Source organism: Chenopodium quinoa, unplaced genomic scaffold (assembly GCF_001683475.1).
Source record: "Chenopodium quinoa cultivar QQ74 unplaced genomic scaffold, ASM168347v1, whole genome shotgun sequence".
Lineage (NCBI taxonomy): Eukaryota > Viridiplantae > Streptophyta > Magnoliopsida > Caryophyllales > Amaranthaceae > Chenopodium > Chenopodium quinoa.
Window position 1 is genome coordinate 2,334,415 of NW_018742461.1, and position 11,493 is coordinate 2,345,907.

Below are 11,493 nucleotides of genomic sequence, written 5' to 3' on the forward strand. Positions count from 1 at the left end.
ACTTGCACAGCCTCTATGTTTTAATGTCCCTTTTTATATCATATTATTTGGGAATAGTTGGGATGAAATGTCCTTTCATGGGAGATGATTAGTTGTGAATTCTAACTAATGATGAAGCGAAAAACCATCTCCATAATGTGAACTTAGCAGATTCAGATTTGATTGACATCTCATGTGATATCACGAAGTTTTAAATAATTTGATTTCCCTAATTACTTTCCATATTTAGTGAATACAATAATATCCTATTATAATTCTTAAACACTTGCTCATATGATGCATAAGCCGGGATGATAGAAGCTTATTTATCTGCTCCTTTGAGATCTTCTGTCAGGTTGCACCAAGTTATAAACAATGGTGTTAGAGAGAAGTTCAGTTTGGTTGCATGGGTGATGAGGATGAAAAGTACAGTTTTCTAACAATGGGCAAAGATACTAATCGTTCTTTTACAACTCAGCTTTGGAAGCATTAGCTTCTGTCTCCTCTGCAAAAGAAGCATAAGCTTTGATTATAGAAGCATATATGTCAACTCCTTTAAGATATTCCCGTTGATTTAGGTGCTGCAGCAAGTAAAAATGCAATTGTTAGAAAGTAAGTATAAACCTAATGTAAATGATACAAGTAGTTTGTAAGAATGCAGAGTAGAAGAGCAACAATTGCTGGCTCCCACAGCACACCGAACAACATTCAGAGGGTTGTATTTCAGTTGAGGACCTGAATTTAAATCTGATACAACTGGATAAAGTTTCTAGTACATCCTATATAGTGCACAAGAATAGAAGTTAAGTTCAAAATTTAATCAGCAAAGTATAAAGAAGACTCCAAAAGTATCAAGTACATAAAACACTCCTAACAAGTACAGAATTACTAGTTACAAGTAGAAAGAAATTTTAACCAAAACTAGCACTTATGAAGTTAACAACTCCACACTAGTAACAGGCTGGATACATAATCTATCTCATATTCTCATAAAAAGGCAACCTTGGTAACATGCAATGTAAATATGTGCTTGATTCCACAAATAAATTTCTATATCAATACTTACAATCAGAAAGAGAGCACATCAAATTTGAAATTGTTTCCACCTGAAAGATAAAACAAATAAGGCAGAAGCTATTATGTACCTCATTGTGGTCATGTAGAAGGAGCGGAGTATTTGCAATAGGAGAGAATCCAATAGCTGGCAGACCTTGTTGCCTAAAGTAACGAGCATCCGTTGTTCCAAAGCTTACCTCCGGCTTTCGAACTATTCCACCAGAATCACGGACAGCTTTTTCTAAAAGAATCCACCAGGGATTTGAATCATCAGCAGCTGTGAGAGCAGGCTTGCCAAATTTGTCAACCACAGGAACCTTCTGCTTGAACTGCACATGCCAAAACCATATCAGTCAAACAGCAAAGGGGATATCAACAAAGTACTAGTGTAGGGGTGTAACTATCACATGTACACACATGCGTCTTCCCAAAAATTCATGATACAGTCTGCACTATAAAATATACACTTGTTAGTATGTGCACCTAAACTTGGGATTTGATATCTAAAGGTTGGATTCATGTACTTTCAGTTCAAGTTCAAATTCTCTGCAGATTAGAGCTCATGCTTAAACAGTCCATGAAAACCTCGGTGATCAATTGATTATAATTTTATTATAATTACAAAATTGAAAATTATAAGTTAAAAAAATAAAATAAAAACTATTTGACTGAAGCCCATAAAGCACATTTCTTACAAGTTTTCAAGCCTTATAGCACATGTAAAAAACTTACAACGTTACAAGGCTTCAACCATAGAAGAAAAAATTCAACATGTGGCCATATGAACAGGAATTTACATAACAGATTCAGATGATAAGAGAGAAGAATAATGCTCTTGCTGGCATTTCTTGTTCATTGATTCTTATCAATTGCAATTTGTGATTAAGCTTTTAACATTCCTGATGCAGTCTATACACTTGAATCCCTTTCCGAGGCAAGTTCTAAACAAGTAGAGCCATAGAGAACCACCACAATTGAAACAGCTACATTAGTACAGCATATACCATCGGATCAAATAATAGCATAAGCATGCATATTAAATGTGAATCACAATGCAAGGCAACAATGGTTATTAGTTCATTGTATGAATCAGCAAGAAAATAATCTTGTAAATCAAGCAACTGCTACCTCAAATGTCATGTTGCGTGAAGCAGGAGCCCACTCCTCAGCAATACGCCTTTCAAGTGATTTCTGATCAGCTGTAGGTGGAACCCGAATGTCAATACCTGCTTCAGCTTCAGAAGGTTGTAAATTCATGACAAATCCCTGACAGACAATACCAAAATCACTCAAGAACAATTGTATCTTAGGCAACTGTTATCTAAGGACAGAAGCTATTATGTACCTCATTGTGGTCATGTAGAAGGAGCGGAGTATTTGCAATAGGAGAGAATCCAATAGCTGGCAGACCTTGTTGCCTAAAGTAACGAGCATCCGTTGTTCCAAAGCTTACCTCCGGATTTCTAACTATTCCACCAGAATCACGGACAGCTTTTTCTAAAAGAACCCACCAGGGATTTGAATCATCAGCAGCTGTGAGAGCAGGCTTGCCAAATTTGTCAACCACTGGAACCTTCTGCTTGAACTGCCACATGCCAAAACCATATCAGTCAAACAGAAAAGGGGATATCAACAAAGTACTAGTGTAGGGGTGTAACTATCACATGTACACACATGCGTCATCCCAAAAATTCATATACACTTGTTAGTATATGCACCTAAACTTGGGATTTGATATCTAAAGGTTGGATTCATGTACTTTCAGTTCAAGTTCACATTCTCTGCAGATTAGAGCTCATGCTTAAACAGTCCATGAAAACCTCGGTATCAATTGATTATAATTACAAAATTGAAAAATATAAATTAAAAAAATATAATAATAAAAAATAAAAAAACTATTTGACTGAAGCCCATATAAAGCACATTTCTTACAAGTTTTCAAGCCTTATAGCACACGTAAAAGACTTACAACGTTACAAGGCTTCAACCATAGAAGAAAAAATTCAACATGTGGCCATATGAACAGGAATTTACATAACAGGTCCAGATGATAAGAGAGAAGAATAATGCTCTTGCTGGCATTTCTTGTTCATTGATTCTTATCAATTGCAATTTGTGATTAAGCTTTTAACATTCCTGATGCAGTCTATACACTTGAATCCCTTTCCGAGGCAAGTTCTAAACAAGTAGAGCCATAGAGAACCACCACAATTGAAACAGCTACATTAGTACAGCATATACCATCGGATCAAATAATAGCATAAGCATGCATATTAAATGTGAATCACAATGCAAGGCAACAATGGTTATTATTTCATTGTATGAATCAGCAAGAAAAAAATCAAGCAGGAGCCCACTCCTCAGCAATACGCCTTTCAAGTGATTTCTGATCAGCTGTAGGTGGAACCCGAATGTCAATACCTGCTTCAGCTTCAGAAGATTGTAAATTCATGACAAATCCCTGACAGACAATACCAAAATCACTCAAGAACAATTGTATTTTATAAATCACTCTCAAATTGGAATATTTCCACAATATCACAACACCTTAAAATAGACTTCTTTGGATGATTTTGAAATAGAGAGGGAGGAAATGAATAGTCTTTGGATGGCGCAAGGATATATTGAGTCACTTGACGGGGGTCAAAGCATAGAATTGAAGATGCAGCAGAGGATCATTTTTTTATTTTGCTACGCAGATGTTTCTTTCAAGATGTAAAGAAGGACGAATACATGATTTGATGCACAATGTTGCTCAAGAAGTGGGGAGAAAGGAACTCAGTGTGGTGAGTTCTAATACATCCGAATTGGGAAATAAAATTCGTCATGTATGTTTCGGATGAAAACAATGGGACCTTGCCGGAGGTCCGATGAAGTGGAGAAGACTGGATTCGGTCCAAGTGATATTGGGCCGAAGCTCTCCTGCACAGTAAACACACGTAAACTAGCCTCGGGGGTGTTGCCGAGGAAGGCCCCTCCGATGCTAGAGTCAGTACTGTGTGTAGAAAGAGAACACTATGCAAGAGAATTAATTGCTTGAGGCTTTTTTTGAAAATCCCATAAAAATGTAATATTGATGGCTTTTATACCTTGGCATGTATGGAAAGGTTGGGCCTTAGCCCAATTGGCTTGCCTTGAGGACTGATCTTTGACTTTGGCGCATTTGGAGAGTTGAACCTTGACCTTGGGCTTTTAATTGGATCATTTAATGACTAGGCCCAATTGGACTAAATTGGACCCAAACAACTTGCCCCCCAAACCCGATTTGGAAGGATGACGGGTCGGGTTTGATTTAATCAGAAAAGGAGGGAAGTGAATGATTCAATTAATCCACAAATGTGAATTTAAACCGTAATTAAACCGCAATTAATGAGATAACAACGGTTAAGGCGGATAATTGTGGAAGTTGGACGGATAATGGGCGGTTTAATCGCAAGGTCGCGTGTTTAACGGTTACTTAGTGGGGTATTTAAGAGAAATTGAAACGCGAACTCTCCAAATTCCCATTTCTGGAGATATAATTAGAGGCGCGTCGTCTCTCCTCACTTATTCACCAACACAACCCAGAACTTTCGAGAGAACCCAAGAACCCGCATCAAAACTTCGCAGATTCCCCGAGCATTAAGCTTAGAAACTGAGACTCGTCACTACCAATTCGTAAATCGGCGACTTTCGCTTCAGATTAAGGTAAATTCCTTTGACTTTAGTTTATTTTTCTTCAAATTTGAACTCCTTCCCCCTTTTTTCGACTTTTTCTTCGAAATTATCAATGACGAGAGGAGTTAGGGGTAGAGCCCGTGCTCCAAGAAGAGCAAGGCCAATTCCCGATCCCAGGGACAGGATTGGGACCTGGAATGGACGAAGAGCAGAGTCTGACCCTGCTGAAGGGGTTAGGGCGACTCCCATTTCTTCGGCTCCTCCTCAGAGAACGGAGGGGCCGAGCGCTTCTGGGCGAGACGATGAAGTTCCCGCTGTCCTTTGGGATATCCTTCCCGGGTTTTCAGAGTGGGAGGATGCCGAAGTAGCTTCGGCCATGATAAAGAACCGCCCCTACTCATGGTGGGTGGAGAATGCCGAACAATATCGGTTTGCCGAACAAATTGAGTTGCATTACGGCATCCTTGAAGCTGATGGGTATTGGTGCCGAATGCCCGTGGCATCCGATAGAATCCACCGTCCACCCCCGGGGTATGTGGGGGTGTACACAAGACAACTTCAGTATGGGCTGAGGTTCCCTTTGGACGTATTCGTCCGAGACTTGCTGATCCATTATAATATTTCCCTATGCCAGCTAACTCCCATTAGCATCCGAAGGGTGATGACATACTTATGGGTCTGCAAGTTCTTCAGGTATGTGCCGAACCTGCACTGCTTCAAAAAGCTCCATCGGCTAGTGCCAAATATTCAAAGTGGGCACGGAAGTCATGGCTCTGGGTGGTACCGGATTGAGTCTCGGCCCCCGTACCTAACCATGTGGCCGAACGACTCTTCAGACAAGGACTGGAGAGGCCAATGGATTTGGGTTAGAGCACCCACGGACCCGAGCCACCCTTGCGTCTTCAGCGCTCCCCGGTATCTTGCTGAGCCTGATCCCGACATGGGAAGTTTAGGTCCTCCCGAAGATAACGGCCCAGACCCGAACCTTAATCAACAGAACATCTTCGGCAAGCTGCCGAACCGGGGGGGGCAGCGGCCGAATGCAGCACATCCCGGAGACTTGGCTCCCCGATACGCATTATGTTTTCCAAGAGAACATGCTAGCAGCTGTCGGCCTCAGCCGAAAGTTTAAGGATGGTAAGCTTCTTCAGCTGGGGCCGAGGCCTTTTAATTATCTCTTTTCCTCTTTCACTTCACTTTTTTATGATGTGCCAACCTAACTGAACTGACCTTTCTCCTTTTCTTCTTCAGAGCGGGACGAGACCAACGTCGGCATCAACTACGCTCGTCTTGGCGTCAACCGAGAACGAGTTGTATCTGATCGGGCCCCCTCTATCACTAAGCCGAGGCACAGGGAAGTTCATCTAGACTCTTCCCACTTCCAAATTGAGGTTGTTGCTCTGTATCAGAGGCAAAAGCCTTGGTGGAAGAAGAGAGATCCCTGGTTTCAGCTGCTGGACGAAGAAGCTGAAGCTGCCCGTACGGCCGAGGAGGTTGCACGGGTTATTGAAGCTTGTGAAGGAGGAGAAGGGTCCTCCAGGGCTGCTGAAGAAGAAGCTGCAGCTAGGGCAGCTGAAGAAGACGAGGCTTTGCTGAAGACCTCGGTGAGTTTTTAGACTGTCTGTTTCTGTTGTTTTGTTTGTTTTTTTTTTACTCACATTCTCCCTCCCCCCTGTCTTTTACAGTCTGAAGAGAGTAACAGACACATAGAAGGGAAATCCCCTGTTCGTCCCGAAGACCAGATACAAGAAGAGTCTTCAGACTCAGATATGGACGAGCAGCCGCTTCAGAAAAGGCGCCGAAGAATGGCCATCATCGGCCCGCATGACTTTCAGCGGAGGCCGATGACCATCGGCGTTGATATAAGGGAACCCGAGGAAGTTAATGGATCGCTGAGGGTTCCCCGGCCACCACCTCAATCACCTCTGAAGACCTCTCCGCCACCTCCCGAGATGGAGGTGGATCAGAAAACTCCCGAACCTAAGGGAGGGGTCCAAGAAGAAGTTCAAGAGAGTGCTGCTGAGCACAGGAATGAGGATGCTGTGATGCCCCGTGCTGTGGGTTTCACGACAGACATTGCAAGAGAGGTTGAGGCCTTCGTCCTCACACCTGAAGAAGAAGAAGTCATAATAATTGACTCTTCTGAGAAGAAGGGGGATGCCGAGCCATCCAAAGTTAAAGAAGCTCCATCGTCATCCTTTCCTTCCTTCCAGACGCTGCAATCTGGAGAAATGGGTTTCTCGGCCCCCCGAATTCCAATCCCAGATCACATCTGGGACCTCATATGGGGTCGGAACCGAGAAGGTGCTGCAGCCTACTTCGGCGATTTTGCTGGCATGTCCGAAGTAGATAGGGCAAGAATCTGGTCGCTGAAGGCCACTGCTGGGATGGGCGAATCCAGCAGATCGGTTCCTGACCCAGCCAGGTCTAACCAACTGCTGATGATGCAGGTGATTCTCCTTGCCTTTATTTCCTTTTAAATTCAGCTCTTCAATTATCATTATTATTATTATTTTTTATTTTAACTTGTGCTCCTGTTTCCAGTTCGTGCACAATCAGACTCTCACTGTAGAGCTGATAGATACCCTACAAGATAGGGTGGACGCTGCCGAGCACGACAAAAAGGTAGCCGAGGAGGAGTTAAAGCTTGCTAAGCTGAAGCAAGCAGCAGCTGAAGAGCAGCAGCAGAAGGGTGAAGAATATGAGAGGAAAGCTGCTGAAGCCCTCAAAACCTTCTGCGATGCTATGGAGAAGGAAGTTTTTCCCCCACTGATGGAAGGGGAAAAATTTCTCCAAGAGCACATGGGAGTGGACATCTCCAAATTCAAGGCCGCCATTGAGAGCCGATTCCAAGGTGGAGCTGCTGCACAAGCTGAAGTGCAGCAGCAGCTAGAAGCTCTTGAAGCCAGCAGAATGGTTGCTGAAGAGATGCTCCAAGCCAGGGATGTCCAACTCTCAGAGGCTGCTGCTGCTGCTGAAGCTCAGAGAGCTAAGCTCCAAGAAGTTGAGGATCAGCTGATGGCACAAAAGGAAGAAGTGGCCCAGGCTCAGACTGAGGCTTCCCAAGTTCAGCAGGAGCTAAATGAGCTGAAAGGTTCCTCCTCCAAGCTCGCCGATGAGCTGAAGAAATCCAAGGAAGACTTGGAGGAGACAAAGAAGAAGTTGGCCGATGCTGAGGCTCTACTCAAAGTCCGTGTCTATACCCAAGAAGAGTATGAAATGGGTTTCAGAAACGGGTTCAGAGTGTGCCGAAGAGTTTGCCTACATGCTGAGCCGAAGTTGGACTGGTCCAAATGTGCTGAATGGGTCCAGGATCCCGAAGACCCTCACATGAAATATGCAACTCCCATCGAAGCTGAAATCCTTAAGGCCGAGGAAGCCGAAGAAGAAGCTGAGAGAATGGAGTTGGAGGCTGAACAGAGGGAAAGGGAGGCTCGGCAGAGTGCAAAGCCTGCTTCTTCTGCCGCTGGGGCTGAGACCACCATAAGGCCCAACAATGCTGATCAGTCTGGTCCTCGGGCTGAAGCATAGGAACTCGGGCAGTCGTCTTCAGAATCTTGCGGTTCATCATGCGCTCAACTTTAGACTTGCCGCTTTCTGAATTTTTGCCTTGTTTGTTTTTTGCTTCAGCTTGCCTTGTCGTACAAAACAGTTTATTTTTTTGCTTCTGTACGTATTTCGGCAGCTGTTATTTTCCGCTTGTGGGCGGCTGCCGATATAGTTTGTTAACTTATTTGAACTTGTAGCTCAATTTCCGAGCATGAATCATCAATTTGATGTTCTTTCCTTCAGCAGCTTTGTTTTTGGATGCTTTGCTGTTTCTTCAATTCTGCTGAACATAAACTTGCACTGGTAGTGCTTCTGAAAATGGGTATCCGAAACACAGGGCCAGCTAAAGGCAATGCTTCGGATAATGACTTTCTGGGATACAAGGCTCAGTTAAGGCAATATCCCAGAATCGTCCATGGACTCATGCCTTTGGAGAACAAATCTTTCTGAAGCTTAACTTCAGCTGAAAGATTAGAGTTCTTTAAAAAGACGAGTTTTGTCAGCAGTCTGAAACCCAGTTACCCGAAGGCGAAGGTTTCAGACGGTGCTGAATAAACAATTTCCAACTATTGCTGTTATCCTTGATTTTCTGTCTATCATTAAAAAATGGATATCCGAGACACAGGGCCAACTGAAGGCAATGTTTCGGATAATGGCTTTCTGGGATACAAGGCTCAGTTAAGGCAATATCCCAGAATTGTCCATGGACTCATGCCTTTGGAGAACAAGTCTTGCTAAAGTTTGACTTCAGCTAAAAGACCAGTGTTCTTTAAAAAGACGAGTTTTGTCAGCAATCTGAAACCCAGTTACCCGAAGGCGAAGGTTCAGACGGGGCTGAATAAAAAACCCTTAAAGAGTAGATAGACTCAAGGAAACTTGAAAGGATAAAAAGTTTGCAAACATTTATATAAATGGTGGCTCCAAGGCCTTACATAAATTGAAAATGCACTTACAAAGATTGTTCTGCCCCGAAGGGTTTACACATGATATTTTTTTAGTATATCAGCGTTCCAGTGATTTTTCAACTCGGTTCCATCCAACTGCCGAAGTCGGTATGTCCCTGGCTGCAGCTCATCACAGATTTCATAAGGCCCCTCCCATGCAGCTGAGAGTTTCCCATGGATTCGGCCCTTCTGGACTGCAGCGGCATTCCGAAGGACAAGGTCTCCAATTTTAAGAGGCCTTGCATGGACCCTTCGGTTGTAAAATTTGTTGATTCTCTGCTTATAAGCAGCCATTCTGTCTCGGGCTGAGTCTCTTACTTCGCCGAGGAAATCGAGAGATTCCTTCATTAGTCGCTCATTCTCAGCCGAGAAGTGGTGCACTCGTAGGCTCTCAGAGCCAATTTCCACTGGAAGAACGGCTTCGGCACCGTACACCAGTTCAAAAGGTGAATAGCCCGTTGCCTCTTTTTCAGTTGTCCGAAGGGACCAAAGGGTTCCAGGGAGCTCCTCCAGCCACTTGGACTTTTGATCTTCCACCCTCTTTTTGAGGGCATTTAGGATCTGCTTATTTGCAGCTTCGGCTTGTCCGTTACTCTGCGGGTGGCATACTGCTGAATATGCCAGTTTGATGCCGAACTGATCTGTATACCGCTTCAGCGGTAAGTTATCGAATTGCCTCCCATGATCAAAGACAAATACTCTCGGAATGCCGAAACGAGTGATGATATTCTGCCAGATAAATTTCCTGACAGTTTGCTCTGTAATGTTCGAGGCTGCTTCGGCCTCGATCCACTTACTGAAGTAGTCAGCACCAACTATCAGCCATTTTTTCTGGTACACAGCCTCTGGAAATGGTCCAAGTATATCCAGTCGCCATTGGGCAAACGGGAGTGGATTGAGGATCGGCTGAAGATCCCTTGCTGGCTGGTGGATAACTGGAGCGTATTTTTGACATTTTTCGCATTTCCGGACCAACTCCTTAGCATCTGCGATCATGGTGGGCCAGTAATATCCAGCCCTCAATGCCTTGTGGGCTAAGGTCCTTCCCCCGATGTGGTTCCCACAGATGCCGAGGTGAATTTCCCGTAGGATATAATCTGCATCTGTTGGTCCCACGCATTTCAGCAATGGGGCTGAGAAGGACTTTTTCAGAAGCTCCCCCCTGAAGACAATGAACCTTGAGCTGGTTCTCTTCATCTTGGAGGCCAAAGCTCTATCTCTGGGGGTCTCTCCCCGAAGTTTGAAAGCTAGGATGGGATCCATCCAACTAGGCTCTGGGTCAGCGCAGCACACTTCAAGTGCTTCGTCGACACTTCTTACTCGACGTACTTCCACATATACAGATCTGTTCAACTCAGTGAGAGTTGAACTGGCAAGTTTGGAGAGTGCATCGGCTTGAGTATTCTGACCCCTTGGGATCAGCTGAACCTCGAAAGTTTTCAGCTTTGCAATGACTGATTTGATCTTGGCAAGATAAGCTATCATGGAGGGCTCTTTGGCCTCGTAGCTGCCACTAATCTGATATGCAACTAGCTGAGAGTCTGTTTTCAGACAGACATGATCGGCTTCCAGGGAGATGCACAATTCTAGGCCGGCGATTGCTGCCTCATATTCGGCTTCGTTGTTCGAGGCCTTAAAAGAAAATTTTAGTGCATACTCGAAGGATTTGCCTTCAGGAGAGGTTATCACTACTCCTGCCCCCGAACCATTTTCGGTGGAAGATCCATCCGTAAACACGGTCCAGACTTTCTTTTCATTGTCTGGCGCTTCTTGGTATGAGCATTCGGCCAAAAAATCCGCTAGGGCTTGAGCCTTAATGGCAGCCCTCGGACGATAGCTGATGCTGAATTCGGTGAGCTCAAAAGCCCACTTGGCTAGCCTACCAGATTTTTCAACCTTGCCGAGAACTTTTTCCAACGGCTGATCAGTTAAGACCACTATCTGATGACAATCAAAATAGGGCCTCAGCTTCCGAGCAGCTACTACTACCGCAAAAGCGACTTTCTCGAGTAGAGGGTAGCGAGTCTCGGCATCTGTCAGTGTATGACTGACAAAGTAGATCGGTTGCTGACTTTTGCTTTCTTCCTTCAGCAGTACTGCACTGATGGTGGCCGGGCTAACGGCCACATACAGGTACAAAGTTTCTCCATCTGCTGGGCTAGCCAGCGTTGGGAGTTGAGCCAGATGCTCCCGAAGCTGTTTAAAGGCTTCTTTTTGCTCTTTCTCCCAGACGAGCTCTTTTGTTTTTGGGAGTTTCAGGGCTTTGAAGAAAGGTAACCCCTTATCCGAAGCTCTGGAAATGAACCTC

At 44.2% G+C, this 11,493-nt stretch overlaps 1 protein-coding gene across 1 annotated transcript; it reads right to left on the reverse strand.

The window, feature by feature from the left end:
- Positions 1 to 333: 333 nt before the first annotated feature.
- On the reverse strand, positions 334 to 3,279 carry LOC110718954 (aminoacylase-1-like). The gene is made up of 5 exons (XM_021897892.1): positions 3,268 to 3,279; positions 2,489 to 2,620; positions 2,164 to 2,349; positions 1,125 to 1,364; positions 334 to 560 (listed from the first exon to the last, which is right to left on the reverse strand). Exons 1-5 carry the CDS (start codon positions 3,277 to 3,279, stop codon positions 447 to 449), a joined length of 684 nt encoding a protein of 227 aa, XP_021753584.1. The 3' UTR covers positions 334 to 446.
- Positions 3,280 to 11,493: the final 8,214 nt, after the last annotated feature.